The sequence below is a fragment of the Gavia stellata genome, chromosome 5, assembly GCF_030936135.1.
Source record: "Gavia stellata isolate bGavSte3 chromosome 5, bGavSte3.hap2, whole genome shotgun sequence".
NCBI classification, from domain to species: Eukaryota; Metazoa; Chordata; class Aves; order Gaviiformes; family Gaviidae; genus Gavia; species Gavia stellata.
Window position 1 is genome coordinate 4,755,722 of NC_082598.1, and position 25,502 is coordinate 4,781,223.

A 25,502-nucleotide genomic window follows, 5' to 3' on the forward strand; every position below is an offset into this window, starting at 1 on the left:
ACCAGACAGCAATATCACTTCCATTAAGAGTTCTAACAAGTATTTCCACTCATCTGTAACAGAGACGTAACAAAGATTTACTCAATAAATTTGCTAAGTTTAGATGCATGCGGTATTGTTCGTTACATGTTGTAAGACATCCTGAACTTCTTTACCTCTCCTCTTTTCTTAGTTGCCTGGTGTTACTTCAACTTTTTAACAGATGAAATTTTAATAGAAAATATGATAAAAGGTTTTATTAATAACTAGTCCATTGCTTAGTAACATTAATTATTATGCTTATAATAATGGAATAGACTTCTCTCAAGAGCTTGTACTAAAGAAGGTAAATTTTAACACTTTGTATTTACATAGTCCTTCATTGTGGGCTTCCATATCTGAAGGGAAAGAAAAAATGTGTACTATCTCCTTTTCCTCCGGTTGTTTTAGATTAACAGAAGCCATTCAGAAGCAATTTAAAAGCAGATTGCAATTTACAGCTGGAAAGCAGTTGGTGGTTAAATGAGGAGTTTGTAGTGGACCCTTTGCAAGTAGATGTCTGTGAGGAAATTAGAATAATTTCGATTTCTGGAGTAAACATTTCTGACCTTCTAAATGGAAGCATCTGCGAGATTTCATTTAACTGATGAGTGGGGAGATTCTCAGCTAGTGTAAATTAGCGTGGATTCAGTGAAGCTGATGGTTTTATAACAGTTTACACCATCCACATTTCTTTCCTCCGAAATTCTAATTTTTTATATGCATTTAAGTGTAAAAATATCAATTTTGTGTACCGACATCTTCTGAATAGAAATATGCAGTTTATTCTATGAAAACCCTTATGTTTTCCTCTTTGAGTCCTCTGAGTAAGCATTGTGAAGGAAAAGATGCTCTTTAACTACAAGAAATATTCCGCAGATCAGTATTCTAATACATATTGTTCCAAAGTTACCCCCCTCAAACAGAAAGGCCTGAGGGGAAGCTTCAGAGACATCAGTTCTCAAGGACATTGGGACAGAAACCTGGATCAGAAGTACACCTGCATGCTATACGCTAGTGTCACCTGCGTGTGCAGTGCTATAGATGACATTACACAAGAATTGGAGGGATTTCTTGAGGACATTTCAGAAAACCTGTCTCAGGTTGTCAGTCTTGGCTCCTCCAACTGCATTTCCTTGTTTTCCCCTATTATCAGCAAACTTCAGCTCCACATGAGGGTAACATTGGCATATATCTTTATCTGAGAAAGCTCAGATTAGAGAAATCCAGCTATAACTGGATTTTTTTTTGTTTTCTTCATCAGGTTGCAATGTTTCTGTGACCAGCAACTGCCTGTCTCTTGCAATCACACCCATAACTACAAAGATAAGAAACAGTTTTTACGTAGCGTTGTCCTAAGGCCATTGGTAGTGATGACCAAAGTATTAAAGTGTGTCTGTATGTGTTTGTACGCTAAGGGGTTTTGAAGGGTGAAAATGAGCATGGAGAAACAAGCAAGATTGTTAAGATCCAATGCCCAATCTAAAATTTATGATGTGTGTTTCTTTTAGACAGTAGGAAGAAAGTGAATTATTTACAGGACCTCAAAACATCACAGTCTGAAAGTACAGGAATGTCTTTTGGGGAAGCTTGCAAAAAAGGTGCCCTTAAGACGCTAATATTTTTAAATTCTCTGGAAGAAAATAATTCAAAGCACACATAATTTGTCCAAGATGCAGTCTGTATCCCGACCTTAGGAGGTCTGGAAAATCTTTGTACTTATTAAGAAGGGGTTTTATCTCATGTCACTTAGTTGTTTAAGAATTAATCATCTAGTACAACAAGACCCCCTCCATTGTCAATGGAGAGAAGCAACCCCATGTGGTGAGATGTATCCCATATTAAAATAAATATGTAAGGCAGATGGATGTTCTAAAAATGCCTGTCACTATATATTGAATATAGAAGGAGTTAAAATAACTAGATTTGATTCAGTGTTTCTAGATGGTAAAATTAAATGAGATGGTTCTACCCTGAAAACGATCACTGCTTTCTTAAATGGCAGTGTGCCCTACGTTATGATCTGAATTTAATTAAATGGCACAACTCTTAAATGATGGCAGGATATTCTTGCCTTGGGGAAGAACTTCTAATAGATGCAAGGCTTTCCACCCCCTTCCAAAAAAAAAAAAAAAAAGAACCAATGCATATGTTTTACTTAATGAAAACCAATGGGATTTGTATGTTACACTTGCCTTGTAACTTAGGAAAGTCCCACCAGTTTCCTTTTCTGTGTTTTTGGTACCTCAGTATGCTTTAAAATCCAATCTTGGCCAGTAGCTAGAAGAGGACTGTATCCTCACCACGGTGATCTTGGAAACTCTAGTTCAAAAATGCACAGAAATAGAGATCTATTCAATGTATATCTACAAATTAAAAAAAACCTACCACAACCAACAAATTACTGCCTTCATTCTCAGGAATGAAAAAGTTCTTCATTTTAGTCAACCTCTAATATCATTATAAATATAAATTCTTCAGGCACTTCTTTTTTAGGGAAGCATAGGTGCCAGTACATAATTATGGGTAAATATCAATTAATAGTAGCAGCTGCCACTTGGGAACTAGTAAGATCAAGCCTTAATCCTAACTGGTCCTCCAAATCAAACTGTTGTCATCGATAATGTTTCTGCAAATCCTTGACTATTGCCACAATAACGACAAGAAGTCATTACAATAGTGAATTATGCAAAACAAGAAAAGCAATAGCCACAAACCAACTGAGGTAAAATACTCCCCTACACACAAGTTCTCCCTCTTGTGAGAAGATAAAAGGAACCACACGTAGCTGGTATTAAACACACCACTTAATTCACCAATTCACCACTTGAAGGCATTCAGATATTGTGCTGATGGGGACTGCATAAAAAACATACATAAAATAGAAAAAGAGACTCTTCAACTATTTACATATTCAGTTTTCATAATTTTTTTATTTCATTACATACCTAGTTTTAATTATGTGCAGACCTAGAGAAAACTTGCTTGGATCCAGGCTGAGGGCAAGATTTGCACACCTCAGGTACTGATATCATGTCCAGCTCATGGTTCATTTATATTTTATTGACTTTATTTACTATCTGGGATTGCAAGGATGTGGCTTACCCAGTTTTCTGCATAGTTGTGATTATTTATGCTACACTGGAACCAATTACACTCACTGTGATCTGGTCACAATTTTGTAAGGTAATTAAAAACTGCTGAAGGCAGTTGTTTTATTTTAGGAGAACTTCTTGTCCATAACATACATTTATGAGCAGATTATTTAGTGAATGGCATTCTAGAACTGAGTAGTATTGTGGAAGCGCCGTGAAGAAAGCCTGGAATTCAGTGTTTTATTGCAAAGCGGCAAGATAGGGTACATTCTGGGATCATGTGGTCTTGTCCTTTCTCTGTGGTGGCTGAACCTTTCTCCTTTGCAACTGCACATACAAAGGCCAAAAGACCCAAGTAGAAAAAGGATACCTAAGCAACCTTTTTTCCCCCATTTACGCAAAATACTCTTTTTTTCTTTTCCTCAAGAAAAAAATGAATGATTAAGAGGAAAAGGGAATGTACAAATGAAGTGATTCTTTAGCAAAGTAGAAGATGGAAAACAGGTGATTGCAGAGCCTCCAATGTAGTTACTTAGAATAAATGCTAAAACCCAAAATAATTTATAGGAGTAAAGTATGGATGAAATCTCTAAGCTGAGTAGAACAGTAATACACGTTCACACCGTGCTCCTAAGAGACTTGTCAGCATTCAGGCTTTTTTTTTATATTTATTTATTCTAAGATATCTTCTTCAGCTCATCCATAGAGGAACCACACAGTTTTTCTAAAATATGTTTTCCTGAGCCATCTCCCTAGCAAATAGCTAGGATTTTCAAGTTCCAGCGAAATTTAGTCTCCACTCAATTCTGCTAGGATATATAGTTTAGCCTTTTCCTGACCCAAAATTAGTCTTCTTAACCTGTCAGAAGGAGACTATGTATTGGTACGTTTAAACCTAGCTTTCTGCTTAAAAGCACTGATGCAGCTTATGTCTGTTGTTCAAAATGTTTTCCCTCAGTCCTAAGTTTCTCTTCATCACTTTTAAAAGGGCTATTGAACATGAGCATATTTTTTAAAGAGTGATGTTGTTCAACGTTTAAAATAAAATACTAGGACAGATATCTTTTTGAGCAGCAATTTACGCCTTAATAAAACATTGTGATATTGAAGTTCTGAATAAACTGTAAATAATGGAACCATCCACCTACGGGATGATGAAAATATAAAAGTATATCAAGGTTTGGTAGCTTTTGGATCAATAGATAATCTTTCCCCCTGTCTCCTGGAGGCTAAATTACTCGATTAATGGCAGCGTGGATGCCTTAGACATGCAACATGTGTTATGTTGGGAGACTGAGCTCTCCCAGGTATTTGGGCTTAAAAGCAGCAGAGAAGACAGAGAATGTGTGAAAACAGTGGTCGCAAATTTTCTTACACAGTTTTCGTCTATTATTATTAGTAGTAGTAGTAGTAGTATTGGTAAATTGAAACACTGAGCTTCTAAATTATGCACTTTAAAGAAAAAGGACAATAGCTCTCTCTAACGTCTCTCATTTAATTGTTATACACACTGTTTTTTTGCATGTGACATCACGTTGTAGGTCTGCAGTTGCTGCACTTTTTGTGTATTTCTTGGCATACCATCACCTTTTTTAATAGGTTACTATTGTCAGCCATGTTCGTCTGTCATTCATTATAAATTTTTTAAATAATATGCTCCGAATAGTGGGTTTGCATCTCACACAACTGTAAGTAATCCTCATTTTTCAACATAAGGATATTCATTACCATAATATCTAAGCCCTCTTTATAATAATAATTTTGGTAATAGCAATTTTATCTGTTTCATGTGCTGAAATTTCAGCTTTACGATTTCCATATGGTGGTATTTGGAATTATTCAAAACTAACAACACAGTTCCAGTCTGGAGCATCTTCTTCCAAGGTTGACTGTGTCTCATCCAAAATGCGCTATGTCTCCAGGCTGATTGGCCTGACCATTCGTGTCTTGTTTCTGTGATATTCTCTAGGGTTAGAAAAGAGTGTCCTATTAAGTACCTCATGCTGATCAAAAGAATTCTGTAATGAGCAAGTCGTGGGATATAAATGTCCTTAATAGTTGTGAAAAATATGTTGGGAGATTTTTATTTTACTCCAACAGTATAAACTGTGAACAGCTCATGAAAAGAAGAAAAGTACGGAGAGAAAAAGGTCTTTTTTCAAAAGGAAAAACAGTGCTATATCTTAGCAGAGATCATTTTAGCAGATGCTGAAATTTCTTGCCATCCTTAAGTGCTTTTTGTTGTTATTTCCCTTCCTGATTAAATGAAGTTGAAGTTCCCTGTCTAACTAAGTGCTTACCTTAGTGTTATGCAATTTTAACTGTGAAGCTTTTTATACCCTGCTTAATATAAGGAAGGCAATGATTGTATTCTGTATTTTTTTTATTGTTCAAGTAATATTCTTGACAGGGATTGCAACTGTAGGCACATTCTCCAGTAAAAGGACAGTACCTAGATTTCTTCCACTAACCGGACGTGGATGTATTGAAAAACTACTCAACTTCTCACACCAGGTAGCAAATCAGTCTTAAAAAGCCTTGTAAAATACATTCAGGGAGCTGGATCTTTTGTTGCGTGATCTCGGAGGGAGGCTGGAGCCTTGGGGTAGAAGTGCAATGGAAGACCCATTCCTGACCTGGGGAACTCCGCAGACAGCACAGCCCCTGGGCAGGAGCCCGTGGAAATTAGCTCAACCTGATCAACTGAGAATAAATCAAACAGGCAGGGAAATGCTCTAAGGAAATTAGGATGGGAATAACACAGATTGAGTGAATCGTTTGAAAATATCTTGAGTAAAAACAGTATGCAAATGCTGTTAATGGTCACTAGAAATCAGGAACCTGATTAATATATTCTACTGTAACAAAGTTCTCCTTATTACACCATGAATAGATGTAATACTGTCCATAGGAACTCTGAATACCAATATTTTGGCATTCAGGGAATTCTCTGCATTTCTCTTCCTTCTCCTTTTTACCCAATGCCAGCAGCAATTTTTACTTCCTTTTTATCGCATCTCCAAAGTGTCTTTCTTCCCTTTGCAGAAAAAGATAAACAGAGAAATACTATAAGGCTCAATACCAAACTTTATGGTTTTTTCAGAAACACAGGAAAACACTAAATTCCTATCCGTCCCTTCTAGGAATGAAGGCCAAAAATTTATCACAGAGCAACATTAATGTAAGAGTATTTAAGGACTTAAATAAATAAACTTTAATAAACTTACATTTTCAGCACAGAGCAGATGGTGTTTGACAGACCTGCCTGAAGCTATGTAACATCACATGCCATGCTATTTATTTTTCAATAATGTGATTTACTAAACAAATTTCACCTTCTTTGAAATCATAGAGTGAAGTATCCAGATTAAAAAGCAGTAGCCATTTTATAACAGGTGAAGGACACTTAAAATTCCCAGATAAGTAAAAACTGCAGAATATGAGAAGTGTCTTTATGACTTCATCTGTATTCATACGTGTTAATAAAATACCGCCATTGAGAGAGCTGAACTGGATCTCTGTCCAGTTGGTCTGGTAGCCTGTTTTCCAGCGCAGACTGGTTCATGCCATTTAGCATCTCAGACAGCATGTAGGCATGATTCGGGCAATCGCACCGAGCAGGGGCTTTTTCGGTAAGCAATATAGAACAGGCTTTTCTCTATTTTGGAGGGAGAAAGGGCTGGCCAGATGGATATTGACAGTTTGTGTTGTGTAGCCTAAGGGTCACAGAAGGGTTCCCAGTTGTCTTGTGTTTCACAATAGGATGTACCTTCAGGGCCACTCTTTATGTAATTTAAAACGAAACTAAAGAAGTTACAGGATAAACTTGAAGAGCGGCTTAGGAGAGGTGTTAGATGTAGGCTACCACGGGCCTCCTCTCAATGATAGTTTCCTCCTATGAGCAGTACAAAACACCCAGGTTAGGAACCTAAGTTACAAACTTTTAGGTCAATCTTAAATTTTCTACTTTTTTCCAGTGACCAGTTAGAGAAAGTCAGGAGCCTTTGCTCCTAAACAGTGCAGTTTATCCCATGCCTAATTTATTCAGTGTCATTGTATCCTGTAGCTGACTACCCTGGAAGAAGTCCCAAGTTCCTGTTCAGGACAATTTTCTGACCCCCTAAACGGGTGCCAAGCACCAAGTGCTTGCCTTTGCATGTCGGTGGTGACCACAGAATGCATCTGCCCTGCGTGAGATCAGTGAAGAAGAATTGTTAACTAGTTGTTTTGTTTGAGAGCTGTAAAATACCATCCTGGTGTAGCCTTAAGTGTCATGGTGTTTGCTTTTTGATTATTCACATTGTGTTAATATTCACTACAAGATGCACAGTTTAGCAAATTATTCCCTGATTTTATGGGAGAAGAAAAGGTTATCTTTGCCCCAGCAAAAAATGTCTTAAAACATTTTGTGTGGTTATGTATCTTTCTAAGCCAATGCATTACAACTTAAACAACGAGAAGGAAGAGAAGAATTTAAACAATATTACAGAAATTGAATTATTGGACTGGGAAATTAAAGCATCCCAGAAGGCTAATGTCACCAAGGATACCTGGTTCAGCTGGTACACAGCACACAGCCAGAGTAATTGAAAATTTTCTTAGAATATAGCTTTGCAGCCTAAGAGCCTAGGAACCTGGCTGAGACTAGCTCATCTCACAGTCCCCCTTGTACCACTTCAACAGTTGGGAGAGGCTTCCTATACCAAATGTATCTGCCCAGGTCTGCCTCGTTTTTACTGTGGAATTTCAACTTGAAAAACTATAGATTATGTGCACAGATGACAGCTGCTGTCTTGGAGAAAATACTAGGGACTGAATTCAGGGCATCTAAAACTAAAAGCATGTGCTGAAATTGCTTAGGCTAAAGAGCCGTAGTTCTTTAGCTGGGGACCAGAAGAACTCAGTCAAAGGATGAGCACAAGGAAAGTAAGATAAAAATACCAGCGGGTTACACAGATGCCTCCTCTTGTATCATAGCAAACACTTTCTCTCTCTGTTTTCTGGTGTCAATTTGTATGATCAACTGCAGAATTTGTAATGGATTCTTTTTAAAAAACTAAGAGGTAATGTTATGTTTTGTATTAAATGCTGGTGGTATTTGGTATTTTTGTGTTTGAATTTCTAAAAAAAAAGAAAGGGGATGTGTTTTACAGATATCTTAATGATCATAAATGCATTGGCCTCGTATCATAATTAGAATTACAGACAATAATAGAAAGCAGGCGTTCCCTCAAATGAATGCTTAAAGCAGAAGACTGGAACACAGGCCAATGTGGCCATGTAGAGCTGGTAACAGTGCTGTACATTTGAGAGATCATTATTAAAAGGGCATGTTTAAACCCCATCCCACCCCAAAAGTGACTTCTTAGTAGTTCCCAGAAATGTATGCTATTATGCTCAGCTGGAAATAGAAAATCGCTCTTAATCATATGCAAGGAACAATTCTAAATAGGAGTATTTGAAAACAGCATTGGGAAGGAAAGAGTACTGCCAGAAAGAATGGAAGATCATTTTGATTCTTGATGAAAAGCTATCAAACAGAGTTCAATGTGATAAGAGATGTGACAAATCTTTAGAGAAGCAGATTTCTCTTAAGAGAAAGGTAATACAGCTGACAAAGTCACTTAATGCTTTTTGTACCATTGAACCTAATTTTTTTTTTCCCATTGGTTGCGAGCCACAAAAAGCTTTTTTCCCCCTTTTTAATCTTCATGAGGATTTTTGCTTTGAGACTTCCTGCAGGAAAGTGTTTTAAGTGGAATTCTTCTTTATACTGCACCTAATGTCTGCCAATATGATTCCTGTTACAGGCATAGGGACCATTTTCCTTCTGTCCTCAAGCTGTGTTGCTGCTTATTATCATGTTTAACATTCCCAGTGCCTGGCAGGATGGAGATTAGAAACTTTTAATATTCGTTTTATAGTGAAAGGTCTTGCCAGATTTTTGGAGTATAGGCTATAATATATGCACATAATTTATTGGTAGAAAAGTTCTGAACTCTCCAGTGAGTCACCTTAATCTTTCTTCTTATCATTTTAGGATTGTTTTAAAATAATCTGCTATGCCCCCCGCATGTAAACGTGTTAAAAACATTACATTGGAAATAACAACTTGATGGAAGCAAACAAAAAGAGATGCACAGATTCACTTTGATAAATCTGTACTATTTTTTTAAAAAGTGTATATTTTCTGAAGTATTTTTCTCTAACTCCAGAATTTCATTTTTAACAGACTGGAAGGAAGGAGAAGGGGGACCCACTCAACATTGCTATTGACAAGATGACTAAGAAAACACGAGACCTTCGAAGACAGGTAATCTACACTTTTTATAATGCTTCTTGATTTTCCAAGGAAGTCATTGCTTTTCAACAGACTGGTTTTGCCACCTGTAGAGGTATAAAGAATTTGTGCCCTTATTTAGAGATGACACTACATTACACATGATGTTAAGCAAAGGAGTAGTATTTCCAGAGCCAAAAAAAAGGGAGACTGAAACATATTCCAAGTGTAACCCCCAATGGTCTTAATATGTGGGAGGGTAGGCAGATGGGCCAGACCTTCACCGCTTTTGCAGCCCAGCAACCCCAGTCATGAAAACATTGGCATATGTGCTTATTTGTATTCATTTGAATGCTCTCATTGAAATAAGAGGAACGATGAGCAGAATATGAAAAAGTTTGTAAGAGCAGAATATTTTCAAAGAAAACTTCTAAGGTACCACATTAAATAAAGATGCTATGAAGATATGGAGAAGGCTAATAAATAACAGGTTGCCCAGAGAGGTGGTAGATGCCCCATCCCTGGAAACGTTCAAGGCCATGTTGGAAGGGGCTGTGAGCAACTGATCTTGTTGAAGATGTCCCTGCTCGTTGCGGGGGGTTGGACTAGATGGCCTTTAAAGGTCCCTTCCAACCCAAACCATGCCATGATTCTGTGAATAACTAAAGCATAGTTTAAGCCATAAAGGTTGACTTTCTTATATTAAGTTTATCATTGTGTTTGGCAATAAGACTGAAAGATTCATTCAAAAAGCTTGAGATGGAAAAGAATAGAAGGGAGATTGGCAAACAAAAGGGAGAAACCCTCTATAAGTTTCTCTTTACTCTTTTAAAGTTAAGGCAGGATGGATTGCCTCTTTTTGCCTCTTTTTTCTCCTTTTAACATGATCCCAATTCTGCATTTTCTGTAAAAATAAAAAAAAAGAAATTCTACCTGGCCAATCAAAGGTTGCCTCTGTGAAAATGATCCAAAATCCACAAATCTGCAAGACCAAGTAAGGACTTAAATGTATCTTCAGATACCTATTTGCAACATGATCATTTCAGAAAGAGTGGCCCCTATAGGCATTTTTGAAATCAGTGCTCTGCACTGCTAAAACTCAGCTCACCTCATCTCTTCCTTAACTCTCAGCAAACGTGTTTGAGGATCATATTCTCAGAGCTTATTTCTCCAAATAATAAAAATATTGCAATGGACTTACAGACAATATGAATCATTGACTCTCCTGTATAAAGCCTGGCATCACATCTGTTGCTCAGCTAATGACAGAAGAAAGGTCTTTGCTGTTCTGACCTCCAAATTTGTGGGAGCTTAGGTTCTGCAGTGGAGCTTGTACCATGTGTTGCCTCCCACCTCTGTTCTTACTGCTTGAAGGAAGTAGCAGACTAACACATGAGTTGCTGTTCTGTGTGAGGCTCTCAGCAGTTGCCTGAATTACTCATCTCTAAAGCCAAATTTACTCCGAAACGTGATATAAAAATGGCACCTTTCTTAATAAACTGTCTGCTTCTCGTGTATATTCAGCCCCATGGGTGTTGAATTCAATCTCAGAAAGGTTGGAACTCTGTATGTGGGTAAAGTGAAACACATATATAATATTTTCCTGCTTGGAGATGAAGCTTTTAATATAGTTTCTGATATTTATGAAAGTTAATCGCGTAGGTATAATGTTTATTAAATTGTGGCAGTTGCTGGTAAACTAATCAAGATGAGATCATAATTGTGCTAGGTTTTGCACAAGCATAGAGGAAGATGGAGTCTCTGCTTTCAACAACGTGTATTCTGACTATAAATCATTATCCTTTAGAATCATAATCAATGTTCTGCTTCATCACATGCATAATCAACAGTGTACATGTGCCTGTCTACCCAGACCTGCCTCTACACCCCCTGCTAAATTTCAGAATATGAGCATGTCACTGAGGGCTTAGTTTAATGGCTGGGGAGAGGGGCTTGAAGATTAAGAAGAAAGGAACCACAGTTGAGATTGCACTGTGACACTATTTCAGTCTTTCTATTTTGGGCTAAATCATGGGAAAGACAACCAACTTTGAATACCATAATGCCTTTTGGTTTTGATGAATCCCTTTTAAAGCAGCTTTGCTTGTCAGATTTATGAAGCTTAATGTTATCGCCATAAAACTGGAGAATCTACAAAATATGTTTTGCTAATGAAGAAGGTATATATATTTCATTTGATAGTCGGGCTCCCTTGCAAGGCTTCAGTAGTCAACCATCTAAGACTGATTTTTCTTTCTCTCCCCAGGTTACTTAGCTCTTTATTTCTGAGATTTTATCTGATTATCTGCAGAACATGCAGACATGTGAAATGATTGTGGATGGGATACACAGTGCTAAAATTCCATCTCACAGTTTACAGTCTCATTGATATTTCCTATTCTGATCGAATTACATCTTTTATACTCATCATTTAGACTCTCCTGGGCATTGGAAAACTATTATGGAGATCTAATTATATGTCTTAATATAAACTGCCAGTAAGAACATCAACCTAAGTCAGACTGAACAAGTTCTTGGAAGCAGACAAGACTCACCAGCCCATAGCTTACTGCTGCCATTTCTTACTTTATTTTGAACAGTTTGGAAAAAGCACAGAGTTCTGTGTCTGATAACAAGTTGTGCCAATAGGCAGGATTTGGGGTCTTTCCCCACCCCCAGTACGCAAGTCTGTTGTAAAAAAAAAAAACCAAAAAAAACCCACTAAAAGATAAACAAAAGCATCTTTCACTGTGTGGTACAGCAAGCTAGACCAGCAGCAGGGTGCTTGTTGATGCCAGTTAATTTATTTGTTTGTTTTACCTCCATAGGGAAAAAAAACATACTAACCCTATAGTTTAAATACTACAGCTAATCATAAAGCGGCACGCACCCGCAGTATTTCAAGCATTGCAACTCTGCGGTGACATTGAAACAAAGATAAGCAGGAAGGACACAGCAAAGAGTTTGGCTACCGCGCAAACTGGATGCTTAGCGAGGACCAACACGGTCTATAGATCATTCGGAGTCGTATGAGCCGGGCAGCAGCTGTTCGGCTGTCACCACCACTGGGGTCCCACCTGTTAGTGCCGCTGCCTCCTGCCCCGCTGCCGCCGTCTCTTTGCCTTGTGTCCTGTTCCAGTTGATCAGTTGAGCTTGTTCAGTCTGTATTAGCCAGTCGGTTTCCCTGCAAGGTATAATAACCAAAACCATTAGTTTTCTCTTAAAAAGCAGATATCTGTACTGCTATTAATTTTAACAGAGCAGCCTCTCTGCAGTATTCTACACACTAGATTGAAATCAAATAATTCTTCATTTTTGTCCATTCAAGCCAGACTAATACTTCATAGGCCTCCAAGTGGAAGGAATTGTAAAGCAATAGGAAGATTTTTTACCAGTGATTCTCACTTTATATTGGAAATTATGCTCTCATATAGCTCTTAAGGACAATTCATCCACCTACTGCGGACTTAGGTTTATGTCATTACTAAAGCTAGTTAGAAATAGTCTATGAAATAAATACTCAATAGAAACTTTCACTTTCTTTAAAACTGAAAAACATCAGAAATTATCCAGAAATTAAATTCTGAAAATTAAAAAAGAAAGCCTCACAGTGTTGTAAAATCACATTTGGATTTTTTCAAAAGTTTCAAGTTTTCATTTTGAAAGTTAGTTTATCTTAGCTTTGCATTGCAAATATAAATATTGCAAATATAAATATATACATATAAATAAATATTGAAAATTAAAAATATATTTTTAGAGTTGTCAAGAATGTTTTCCATTTTTTAAGGTATTTTGATCATTTTGAAATTTCCAGGTTTCATTCCGAAGTAGAATAAAGCAAATATTAAAAAGTACTATATTTTTCTTAAAGTAGGATTTCTGATTCTCCTTGCAGTTTTAGGCAACAAAACTTTATTACAAAATATATTAATAAGAAATGTGAAGTGGAAAGTCCAGAAATTACTACATTACCCATTGCATTTTGAGAAATACTTTGAATCTTTAAACTGATGTCCTGGGCTTCTGTTTTAATGGAGTGGATGTCTAATAGAACTTATGGCTATTGTTAGATATCTAAGTCTATGTGTGCAGTATCGAAAGGTATTTTTTGTCATCTGATTATTGTTTAGTGAACTTAGACTATGTCATTTTGGGTGTAATCCAGTTCAACCTGTTCAACCACAAAAAGCAAAATAGCACCAATATCCTATTAGTAGCTATATACAGTTAGTAGCTAGGATGGTGATTTTGAACATGGAAAGCCGTCGTCATTTCTGGACTCAAAATACCTGTGCTTGTTCTCCTGGTCTCTGATTTTCATATTTCTTCTTGGCTGGTGAGGCCGCACCTTGAATCCTGTGTTCAGTTTTGGGCCCCTCACTACAAGAAGGACGTTGAGGTGCTGGAGCGTGTCCAGAGAAGGGCGATGAAGCTGGTGAGGGGTCTGGAGCACAAGTCTGATGAGGAGCGGCTGAGGGAGCTGGGGTTGTTCAGTCTGGAGAAGAGGAGGCTGAGGGGAGACCTCATCGCTCTCTACAACTACCTGAAAGGGGGTTGCAGAGAGGTGGGTGTTGGTCTCTTCTCCCAAGTGACAAGAGATAGGATGAGAGGAAATGGCCTCAAGGTGCAGCAGGGGAGGTTCAGGCTGGATATTAGGAAAAAATTCTTTCCTGAGAGAGTGGTGAAGCACTGGAAGAGGCTGCCCAGGGAAGTGGTGGAGTCACCATCCCTGGACGTGTTCAAGGAACATGTGGACGAGGCATTGCGGGACATGGTTTAGTGGGAATGGTGGTGTTAGTTGATGGTTGCACTTGATGATCTTACAGGTCTTTTCCAACCTTAGTGATTCTGTGATTCTGTGATTCTGTTTTCTCATATCCATCCTTCTCCTCTCTGCTGCTGCTCTGCTTGTTACGCCAGGCTGGTCGGTGAAATGCAGGAAGATGTGCAGCTAGTTTTGGCACCTGCTCTGCCAACTGGCCAGCTGGTACCCGCGTGGTGGTCGGCCAGCTGGGTACCTACGTTGGTACACTGGCCAGCCAGCTACTGACTTCATGTTACAAATTTCCCTCCATAGGACTCTAATTCAGGTCACTGTGTTCCTACCCAGACAATTTTTCATCAGACTTCAGCTATTTAGCATGCTCAAGACCTTTTCTGTTGGTCAGATGGTTTTAAAATTGGCCAACAGATTAAAATGTATTTGAAAAAATGGACAGAGTTACTGTAATAAGCCTCATTTCCTCAGAAAACCAGTCTAGAAACAAAAGCCTTTATGGTGAAGACTGTGGTCCTGTTCTGGTTTTCTCTGTTATCTGCAACAACACTCAAAATATTCTAAGTTATATTTAATTTTAGGACCCCCTGCTGTGATACTTTGCTAATAATATTGGTATTGTATAACTATAGCATGTTATTATCCGTAAATAAACCCTTCAATATGTTTTCTACAGCAACATGTGGCTTGTTTTCCCATATGATTTTCCAAGAACGGGTTTCACATTGTGGCTGTGGTTTGTCCTTAAAAAGTTGGTTATTTAATCTCAGCTACTTTGTAGGCTGCAAGCTGAAAGGTAGGCACTTCCACAATTTCTGTATTAGTTTGGATGAGTTGTCTCCCTCTTCCTTATGAATATTGATGGAGGTTAGGATATTGATTTCTTCTTCCCAGTGTCTGCTTTTTCCTGATAGCCACTACTAGCACCCTAGGAATGCTGACACACTTTTGGGTACACAGGATTAGGTTTAGCCATGTAGGCGTAAACTAATATTAATAATGACAGTGCTATGATGTCTTTCTACCAGTCACACACCCAGACTTGTTCAGTCACATGCTTTGCAGCAGCCTAAATTAAAAAAAAATATAAAAAATCCAAGTCATGTTTCCCCTTTCTATACCTCTAATCAATTCTCTATGTGCCATGTAGTTAGTACATCCTTTCACACGACCTTTATGTATTTTTGATTCGTCATTTACATTACCCTTGTGCTAAGCTGTGCTCTCGCAAATACTTCTGTAAGACACTTAGTGGACTACAGGCATGATATTCATGAGTCTGCTATCAGCCGTATTCTCCAGCATTCCTCCCTTCAGTTGCACAGCTCCAATTATTATACTCCTTATCTTTTAGTCTTTTATAGTTTCAGTACCTATATTAGGCTAGAAGTCAAACTTTAAAAAGGTTAAAGGTAGATGAAAAAATACCTCCTGTAATTTATTCATGCAAATTTGGTAAAATAAAGATCTTGGAGAGAACTTCTTGATCATACTCAGTTTTTACCTGCTTCATAGGTATCTGAAAGTACTCGCAATTCGGTGTACTTTCTTTAATATGGGTTACAACAGTCTGAATTAGATAACAGGCTTCATAATGTTCTTAGGCTTATTTGTCATATCTTTTTTTCCTAGGTCTTGAGAGGCAGTGTATCTCCATTTGCTCTTTATGTCAGTCACTTCCACTTAGATTAAGTTGTATCGCTACTGTTTATGAATGCTATTTGCGGTAAAAAAAAAAATGTTTAGCACTTTGAAACCTGCCAAAAATTGACATAGACTCTAGAGACACTCTCAGATTGAAAAAACAGAATATTAACTCATGCAATTAGACTAAAGGGAAACCTAAAACTGAAAAAATGTGTTCCACTGAAACAGATTTTATTGCAACTAACCCATACAATGCAAATTGTACTATGGATAGACATTTACATAATGTTTTTTGGTCTGCAGACTTAAATCTCTCTCTCTTCAAGTATATGCATAGCTTGCTTCTTCACAGCATGTGAATGCTTTGAAGAAAACACAGGACTCCCTCCAAAAGAGAAAATTTTATCGTCATCATTTTGCAGCTGAGCTACTGTTTCATATAGGGACCAGATGACTTGTCAAATTCTGTAGGGAGGGCCAGTGGCACCTAGAAATTAAAACTTGCTGCCCTGAATCATGATTTACTGACTTAAATTTTTGGTTTATCCTCTCTCCCTTCTAAAATGCTCTATGAAGACAAGCAAATTTATTGTCTGGTTTTCAGAAGAATAATCTGAAACACAAAAAAATAAAGTTGCTTCTGATGGTGAAGCTGCCTCAAATTAGGTATTCTGTGTTGTACCAGCTTAAAGAGGTACAGAGCATCTGTACATTAAGATATAAGCCCAAGGGAAGTACGAGCACTCAGAAAGCAAAACAAAACTAAGATCTTCAGAAGAAAACAGTGAACTCAATTATAATCAAACTTAATAGATATTAGATAACCAATTCCTTTCAGCTCCTTTGAGAAGCTGAAGAGCACACCCAAAGAAATAACAACTTGTATTGAGGGGGTGGGGTGAAGAGAAAAAAGAGAACCCTGAGAATTCACACCAGCTGATGTCAAGTATGGAAATTGGGTGATAATATAAGGAAGCTGGTTTTCCTTCAATCTCCTATACAGTCAATAGAGAGTTCACTTTCAGGGGGTGGTTTGGGGTTTTAAGGATGTATTTTAGAAAAGCTCATCTTGCTTTGCCTGTAGGGAGTCATGAGCAAACTGCTTCTTAATTTAGACACCCAGAAGATAGGAGCCTCAAGGTAGGTTTGTGTAAATAGTCCTTTTACTTTCAAGCTATAGAGCCAGACAACACTGCAGCAATAGGTGCATTTCTAGGAGGGCTGGGGAAGCAAGCTGTGCCTCTCATTACCATCAATGTGGGTTCTGATGTGCGCATGTTGCAGACAAGAGGACACTGGTTAAAGTTATAAATCCTGAATGTGGCTTTTTTTAATTCAAGGTCCGTATAATTTAAGGAGGGCTAAAAACACAGAGAGAGGGTCATAGACCTTACCTAGCTCATGTAACACTGAGAATTTGTAAAAGGGTTGATACAGCATTTTGAAGATGCAAAACTTCATGCAAGTGTTAAGTAGTAGCAGAATATCCAAGGAGGTTATAACTTCAAAATTTAGTCTTGTGTAAATGTTTGCTAAAGATTTATTTTGTGAAAGCAAAGGTGAAGCAAGGTCATACTTAAATAGATGATCCACAGGAGTCTTGCTAAGGTTGTGCTATATTACCAAAGATGATGTATCGGTTGTTCCCAAGGGATAGCGCACTGTGATTGGTGATGTTCCTTCATTCTGTTGTGTGAAAATGTTTCTTGACAGAATGTTGGCATTTTTTAAAGGGAGAGCCATAAGTCAATCTACATGTCTTTGAACCTAAGGCCACCTCCGGCATCAGCCCTTGCTCATTAGAAACTCATCCCCTTTTCCTTGTTACTTAATAGGTTATGTTTTCACCTGCACTGACTCTAGTGCTCTTGGTTATGGAAATCTGGAAGCTGGCTTTCTGAAAGCAGTCTATCAAATGCTAGTGCAGATTTATTTCTGTGCCAGCACTATGTGTTTATTTCTTGTATTCATTTAACGTGGGTGCGCCACATCGCCTGTACATCAGTACTTCTTTACTGGGTCTCTCTAGCAGCTTGTACAAAGGTATTAGACGTGAGTCTTGTATTAATACTGGCTTATAAAGCAGAGATAGTAATGCTTTACTTGATAAAGTCCTCTGCTTTTTCAGCTTCCACTGAATTTATAGCCACTCCTTAAAGCAACAGAATTAGGCAAACTCTGAATTTCCCCAGCTTGGACTGAAGGAACTGTAAGCCCCTGGCATGCTGTTCAATACTGCATCCACTTTTTGCTTGCTCCCATTTGATGGACTAACTGGTGTATTTACTTTAGGAAAGGAGTTTTAGAAAAATGTCTAAAAATCTGACCTAAAAGTTAGAGGCAATGAACTGTTATTTAAATTACACTTAATCGTGATTTTGACTTGAACTTATTTGAATGCATGTGTCTTTGTCTCCCTCAAAACGCATTTCTTCTAGATGTTTATCACTGTGACATTGAGGTTTTTATGGTGCTCTGAAGTGCTTCTGAGGAAATGGAGAGTGTTTTAATACTGCTGATTTACTCTTCAGGTCTGCAGTAATTTCCTTACTGCCTAATTATAAGGCTTGGTTTAATTTACTCTACACATAATGTTTACTGATGCACATATGGTGCCATATTTCAGGAAACTATACCCATATCAGGTAGTTTTGTGTAAGGCTACAGTGTGTAGCATTTTCATCAAATGAAGGGAAGTTTGATCTCCAACATAATAGTAATGATGGATTATTTTTGTCTGGCAAAATCTAAAGAGTGTAGTAGCTATAGCTGCTTTTGCTTTTTGAAATAGAGACTTGATTTTTATGTTTTTTAGCTGAATGAAGTTGTGAGCACAGAGGGTTGGCCTTTCAAAGTGCCTTGTGAGAAATTATGAGGCAAAACTCGGTGACAGCTATATTGTGTTAGAGTAGGTTACTGCATATAGTTTGTCTATTATTCCTCAAATAATGAGTCTTCGTAGAAACTCGCATATTTCAACAAATCTTTGTACTCAGTCCAGGAATTGTGGAAGATGCCTAGCTCTATAATCACTGCAGAGAAACAAGTATGGAGTTCTTAAAACTCTTTTTAATGAGAGACGCTGTAAATGTGGGAAAAATTCAACAGAAGTGTCTAATGTTGCTACTCAAAAAAACCCAAATCAAAACAAAAAAAAAAACCCCAAAACCTATTCCAAGAAATATCTTTCTGATGATAGTTTTACATAAAGATGCTCTCGCTGTTCTGTAGTGTCAACCAGAGAATAACCTGTAGTCACATCAGCTAAAGAAACTTATAGAAACTTGGACAGCTTCAAATGTTGAAGTTCATTATCAATAATGCAGCAGCATGAAGTAGGGAGCACTGTAAAAGCAGAGGAAAACACAGTCCTTTTCCAAAGCCTTCTGTGATTCTGTCCTCCTATTGGATTTATGAGCAATGGCAAAGTAGGTAGAATTTAATTTCCAAATGGCATTTCAACATTGCATTTTTCTTAATTGACATTAATTTTGTTCAGTAACACTATTTCTAAAGTATTATAAAATGTCTTTAATTTTACTTGTTATTAAGCAACCAGAAGTACAAAAAGTTTTGTTTTCAGTTTTTGCTTTATAAAAATTACTGCAAAGGAGAAGAAAACAAAACCAAAATAAGAATAAAAACAAAAACTCCAACAAAACAAACCAAACCCAGGAAAAAAAAAACCAGGCTGTAATCTAACTGCAGTAAGGGCTTTTTTGAAAGGTATGGATGATAATTGATAGTATCAGATATCAATCATCTCTGTCCATGGGGCAGGATCAGTTTGTAACTTTGAGTGGCTCTTGGAAAGGATGATGAGAAATCCATTTTTGCAGAACACAATCAATTTTTAATCTTCTTTCAGCCATTGTCTGGAACTCCAATGGGTAGGTCTACCAAAGGCAGCTGTCATCAGCTTTCACTGAGGCTAAATCTCTAGCTCTTAGAGAAGCTGAGGATAATATTTAACATGCCAGCCTGTTCATGCAGCTGGGGTAGGTGGCAATGCAACTGTGACATGTGTATCGCTTACTCTATTAACCCTTTAAAGCTTTTTGGATCTAACTGCTTTAAAGTGAAGTTACTATGAGTGCTTATTATAGTGAGGATAACTTCATGAAAGGTTTTCATAGACAGCTTCCTTCCCATTTGTCACCAAATAGCTATTAAATCTCCCCAAAACAGTTTTGTCCCCAATTTTTTTTTATTTACTGTAGTTACAAAAAATGTAAAGCTTCAAAGCCACTCTACTTGATTTAAATAGCATTTCAAAAGAGCCTGAGACAATACATGAAGATACATAATGTGTTGTGCTTCTCAGTTTAATCCATGGAGGTTTAATCCATTATTTTTATTCTTCTTCATTGACCTCCTCTTTGTCATACCTCTCACCTCCTTTGCATCAGAACCCCTGGGCTTGCAGTCTTGGTGACGTTTTCGACACTTTACAGTCCTCCTTGGTTTTCACAAGGTTATTTTTCAAAGTCCTATCCATTTTCTTCCCTGCTGGGGTAACCTCCTACAATCTTTCCCTTCTTCTTTGTTCCTATGTGTAATGTCCTGTTCTGCAACTTCATCTTTCCATATTCTCCTTGTCACAACTGTACCCTCCCAGGTCACACAAAATGTGAAAGTTAATCACTGTCTTTCACTTCTGGATTATTTTGACTTCACTAACACTTTCCACTGACTGTTCAGTCCCTACCTGGATTTCTGTCCTCCTGTTTTTCCATCATTTCTTGATGGTAATCTCTGTACTGTCCTCTACCTTTTTAAAGCCCTCTATCATTCTTTATTGTTAGAAATGATAAGTATTTGGTGCTATCCCAGCACTCCGATTGGTATTAGGGTTTTATTCTTCTATCCAGACATGAAACAAGACAGAGTTCTTGCCCTGATAATACTCATATAACTGGGGGGTATGTGGATGTCTGTCCCCCAGGCTTATACGTTTTTCTCTGCTTTTATGTAACTGCTCTAGTGCTGTTAGCATGCCTGAGGCTTGCTCTTGCCAAAAAATATTTTTTTGAAAAGGCAGTATGAAATTTCTAAGTCAAAAACTGATAAAACACCCCACCACCCCCCCCAAAAAAAGAAGTATCAATGAGGATTAAGTACTTATGTACTTGGTAACTAAGTTCTGTGCTTCTAGCTATATACCATTTTGAGGAATCCTTTGTAGTGACCTACAACTAGGAGGAACTCTTCTTGCGTGTGTCTTATTCTCTTTCAAATTTCTGGTTAAAACTTGTCACTTCAAGTTGCTTTCCGTTAGTAAATGCATCCCCAGTCTTTCCCTGACTAGGGAAGTTTCTCTTTAGAGAGAAGAAAGCTCACACGCAGAAAAATATATGCAGAAGCATGATCAGTCTTTCTAACAGCATTTCTTCTTGAGTTTTTATCTTGGGCTCAAATCTTAAATATTTTTATGTAGTATATTCCAGAAATCTGTAGTCTGGGTGTCCAAGTGTGATACATGCTTTAAAATTTAATTTCTTTGCTGTTTAATCTATCAAGACATATTTGATAGCATTAGTGTCCACGTCCCCCAATCTACCATTTTTTGGTCACATCTTCATGGGTTGTAGCATGCAAAATCGACTGAGACTTTCTCTTTAGCACTATACTGCAGTAGCTTCTAATGGTCACTGTCTTATTCTCCAGAACTCAAGTTCACAATATATTGGAGGTGACACACTTCAACTGCAGTGGAGAAGGCTTTATTTTCATCTTTCAATTAAATTAATACCTGTTTGGGAGTTCTTTGCAGCTGCAAATGGGAGTTGGGTTCAGCTTGTAATGCACGTTAAATAGAAAATGGTGAATAAGGTGCTCCTTGGTAAACTTTTGTTACAGATAGCTTTTATACGGCCAGTCTTTATAAAGTTTAACAATCTGTTAGAGTCATTAATCTCCTGCTGTGACTTTACCTTCCAGTGTCAGGATTAGACATTTAATTCTCTACTAGACTGTAAGTAGCGCTGAGACATTTTGGTTCTAAAATTGTTATATAGCCATGGAAAACATCATTTCAGTGGGAGTTTAACCTCTTTGAGCTCAATTATAGCTGTGAACAGACAATGATAAAACCAGCCCTAAATACTGGTTAAAGAGTAGAACATGATGCTTTCAAAACCAGCAACTGACTGCACCATAAACTGACTAAATTGACTGAACTGGAAAGACATAAAATCTGCCTTGTGGTATACCATTCGTACTCTAAAAATGTTTGCAGGTCTTGATGTTTTCCTTTTATATCTTTGTGCTGGTCTGGCAAACTTATTCTTTTAGCTATACGTTAATTAATAAAGTTTTCTCCATCATAAAAAGAATTAAGCAAGACCTTTATTTAATCTGCTTTCTCCTCTAACAAATGGAGTTTCATGTAGTGAAAATGACCCACACTTTGAAGTCACCTCTAACTTAAATATTCAGTGTGGGGGGGAAAAAACCTAAAGCATTTTTTTGAGTACTAGTTTGTGTCATAATATTTACATCAGAATGCAGGGTAAATTAAGGCATTGCAAAGACGTGTCAATGTATGCACAAGCGCAAGATCTCATGCTGGTTTTAGAATAAAACCTGATGTGGTTTTGCTGCATGTTTTATGGCCATTTAAATTCAAGCCACAGACTTCTCCCATTCCCTTGTGACCTGATGTTGGTTCTATGAAACAGTAAAATCTCTGGATGCATTAGCCATTGCTTTGGCTGGACTTTGTTGCAGTATGCAGAGGAATGTATAAGATAAGTTTTCCAGTAGTTATTTACCTTGATGAATAGCCCTAATTGGATCAAATAGACTGGTAATGCTGAGCTAATACTTTTAAATGTCCTGTCTTGTGCAATTAATATTACCTTGTCATGTCTCCATTTCAGCTATTGGATGAATGTCTTATGTTCATACTCCTGTCACATTTAACAAATGATTTTGTTAAGTCATTCTTTATAGCCTGTGGTGATGGATAGCAAAATTTGTGGTCTCCTGCGTCTATAAAAACCGTTAACTATACCTTTCAACTTCAATGCAAGGGCGTCCTGAAACTTGGATAACCAATTTCTAAAGAAATTCTAATGTGTGTTTACAGGAGGGGTCAGAATTATGCTACTGACATCTATGCTTAACACGGCATAGGAAAATAGAATTTGTTAATTTTATATTTATCAAACCCGTCACAGTCAGAATTCAGATATCTTTTTAGCTGCTGCATATCTGAACTGCAGAAGGCAACATACAGCTACCATTAGAAACAAGATATCAGTTTTATTCATTCACTTTTATTCAGATATAACTCAGCTGTACATTTACAGTGGTAAACCCCAAATTGCTGCTTAGCTGATGCTCTTACTGTCCTTTTTATTGATTTCTGGCATGTGGTTGTAGACTGAAGGTATTTAATACTGATGAAAATAAGTTTTGTACTTAAACATCCTGAGACTTTTCTTACAGTTCCATGGGGCATATTGTTATAATCGGATCTATAATACCACATTAACCTTGATTAAAAATTGAATTGTTTGTTCATTGAACACAACCCTTTGAAACAGATACCTCCTTATGGAATGATATAAATACCAAAATGTCAGGGTTTATTTAACATGTAAAGTAAGGTTTTTTCAGTGCAGCGCACAGTAAGGTTTATTGACACTCATATTGAACTTGAGCAAGTGGATTTTTTTTAAGTATTTTTCCCTGAGAATGGGATGGAAACCATGTGGGATTTTTAAAGCCTTTGCCTGTTCCTTTGGAAACGCTACCATTTGGCCTATTTCACAGAATCACTAAGGTTGGAAAAGACCTGTAAGATCATCGAGTCCAACCATCAACCCAACACCACCATGCCCACTAAACCATGTCCCACAATACCCCGTCCACACGTTCCTTGAACACGTCCAGGGATGGTGACTCCCCCACTTCCCTGGGCAGCTTATTCCAGCGTCTCACCACTCTCTCAGTAACCATTTTGGTACAATGGACTTCAAAAAGTCGTGCTGCAGGTACCGAAGTGAGGCATCTGACATGGGAGCAGAGTTTCTCAGCAAGTGTTGGAAGATGGACATCTGCAGAGGGTGATTAAGCAAACATGAGACGAACCCTCTCTGGCAGTATCTCTCCCTTAACGCTGGCTATAGATGAAACCCCTCATTTAGTAGGGAAGGATGATATACATAGTGGATATCTATCAGCCATATACTGCTGAGTGCTATGCTGCTGCGCTAGTCTCTGACACTTAACATCTTAGTGTATATTTCCTTTTTTTTACAATGCTTTGATCTATTTGGAGCAACATTAGTGTTTATCTTTGTATTGAGATGGTACCTATGAAAACTATTCATGGATCAGGATCTCATTGTATAAGATGCTGTGCAAACAGACCCAAAGGATCAAAGAGCTTTCAATGTAAGAATAAAATAAGAGTCAGCAAGTGGATATCAGCAGATTGATGAGAGAAAAAAAGAAAGAGTACAAGGTGACAATGTGATAGGTAGTAGCAACCACACACCAGCTTCCTAACTGTTGGCAGGTCTCCTTGATATATTCTTCTTCTCTTTTTTGTCTTTTTTTCCCCGCTGTTTGTATGTATTACTGTTAGCTATTCTGAGTGCCTTTAATCATTTTGGAAGTGGAAAAATACTTTCCAGGTAGAATCTGAGTAGAGTTAATTTTTAAGGGGAATTAAGAATTGCTGTTCTTAATACATTAGCTGCTTTAGTTGTAATAGAAATAAAAGGAATACTTCATGCAAATACGTGTATGCTATTTTGCTCTGTTTATTTTTACTGCACCACTCGGGGATTGAACGGAAATATCCAAAGTTAGCTTTCTCCTTATTCAAATAGAGCTGACAATTGCTGCTCTCAAACAGCAAATGCATCTTGGATCATATACTTACAGTGCCTAACAATATACCATATTTCAGTATGATTGGGTGTTTTGATGACACCTTGTCTAGCTAGAGCTTTCTTGTCTGGACTGCAAAAGAGAGCAAATTACCTTTCCTGATGTTTCATCTAACTAAAAATGCATGATTTAACGAGACCAATGGCTAGCCAGACCTCCAGGCTGAATAGCTCCCAGCTTGTGTTTGAGTCCACAGTTTTTCATTCTTAACAGCCAAAAAGCTGGAGAAAACATGCTAGAAATGTTTCTGATCCATACTGCTATATAGCAATTAAGCTTCCAGGAAGAATTACTTAAGATTTCAGTCATCTTTCTGGCTGTCTTTCAAATTTTAGCAAAGTCTGACGTTAATTAGTGGTTATTAGCAAGGTAGAGAAGAAGTTAGTGACATCATTCTTACAGTAATAATCTTTAAAACAGATGTTTTTATGAAGTAACAGGTGCTTAATCTTCAGTAACTTGTAGGGTGTTTTTTTTTCCTTTGGAATAAATTATAGTATGTTTTTTAATCCCCCTGGAAAATGCTTAGACAGGTTTTCTGTTTATACCTGTTGAAGGTATTTGAAAGAGAATATGAAGCACAAGGCTTGTGCTAAATGAAATACTCATTATTGCATAGAATACTATTCAGTGCAGGAATTCGAGAAAGCTTAGAAATATTCAGGCTAATATTTTTAATGGTTGCTTGAAGTTAAGCTGCTTAATCTATATTTGGCTTTTAAGTGAGCTGAACTGTTTTTAAAGTAGTGTAGTGTGCAGCTTTAAATTCTCATCAATT

At 37.5% G+C, this 25,502-nt stretch overlaps 1 protein-coding gene across 3 annotated transcripts in view; it reads left to right on the forward strand.

Annotated features, from left to right (window-relative positions):
- Positions 1-25,502, forward strand: part of CTNNA2 (catenin alpha 2) — a 456,724-nt gene that overhangs the window by 327,872 nt on the left and 103,350 nt on the right. For all 3 annotated transcript variants that reach the window (XM_059817398.1, XM_059817399.1, XM_059817400.1), the window contains exon 7: positions 9,346-9,426. In XM_059817398.1, the coding sequence (XP_059673381.1) occupies positions 9,346-9,426 (81 nt within the window). The remainder of the gene's footprint in view (positions 1-9,345; positions 9,427-25,502) is intronic.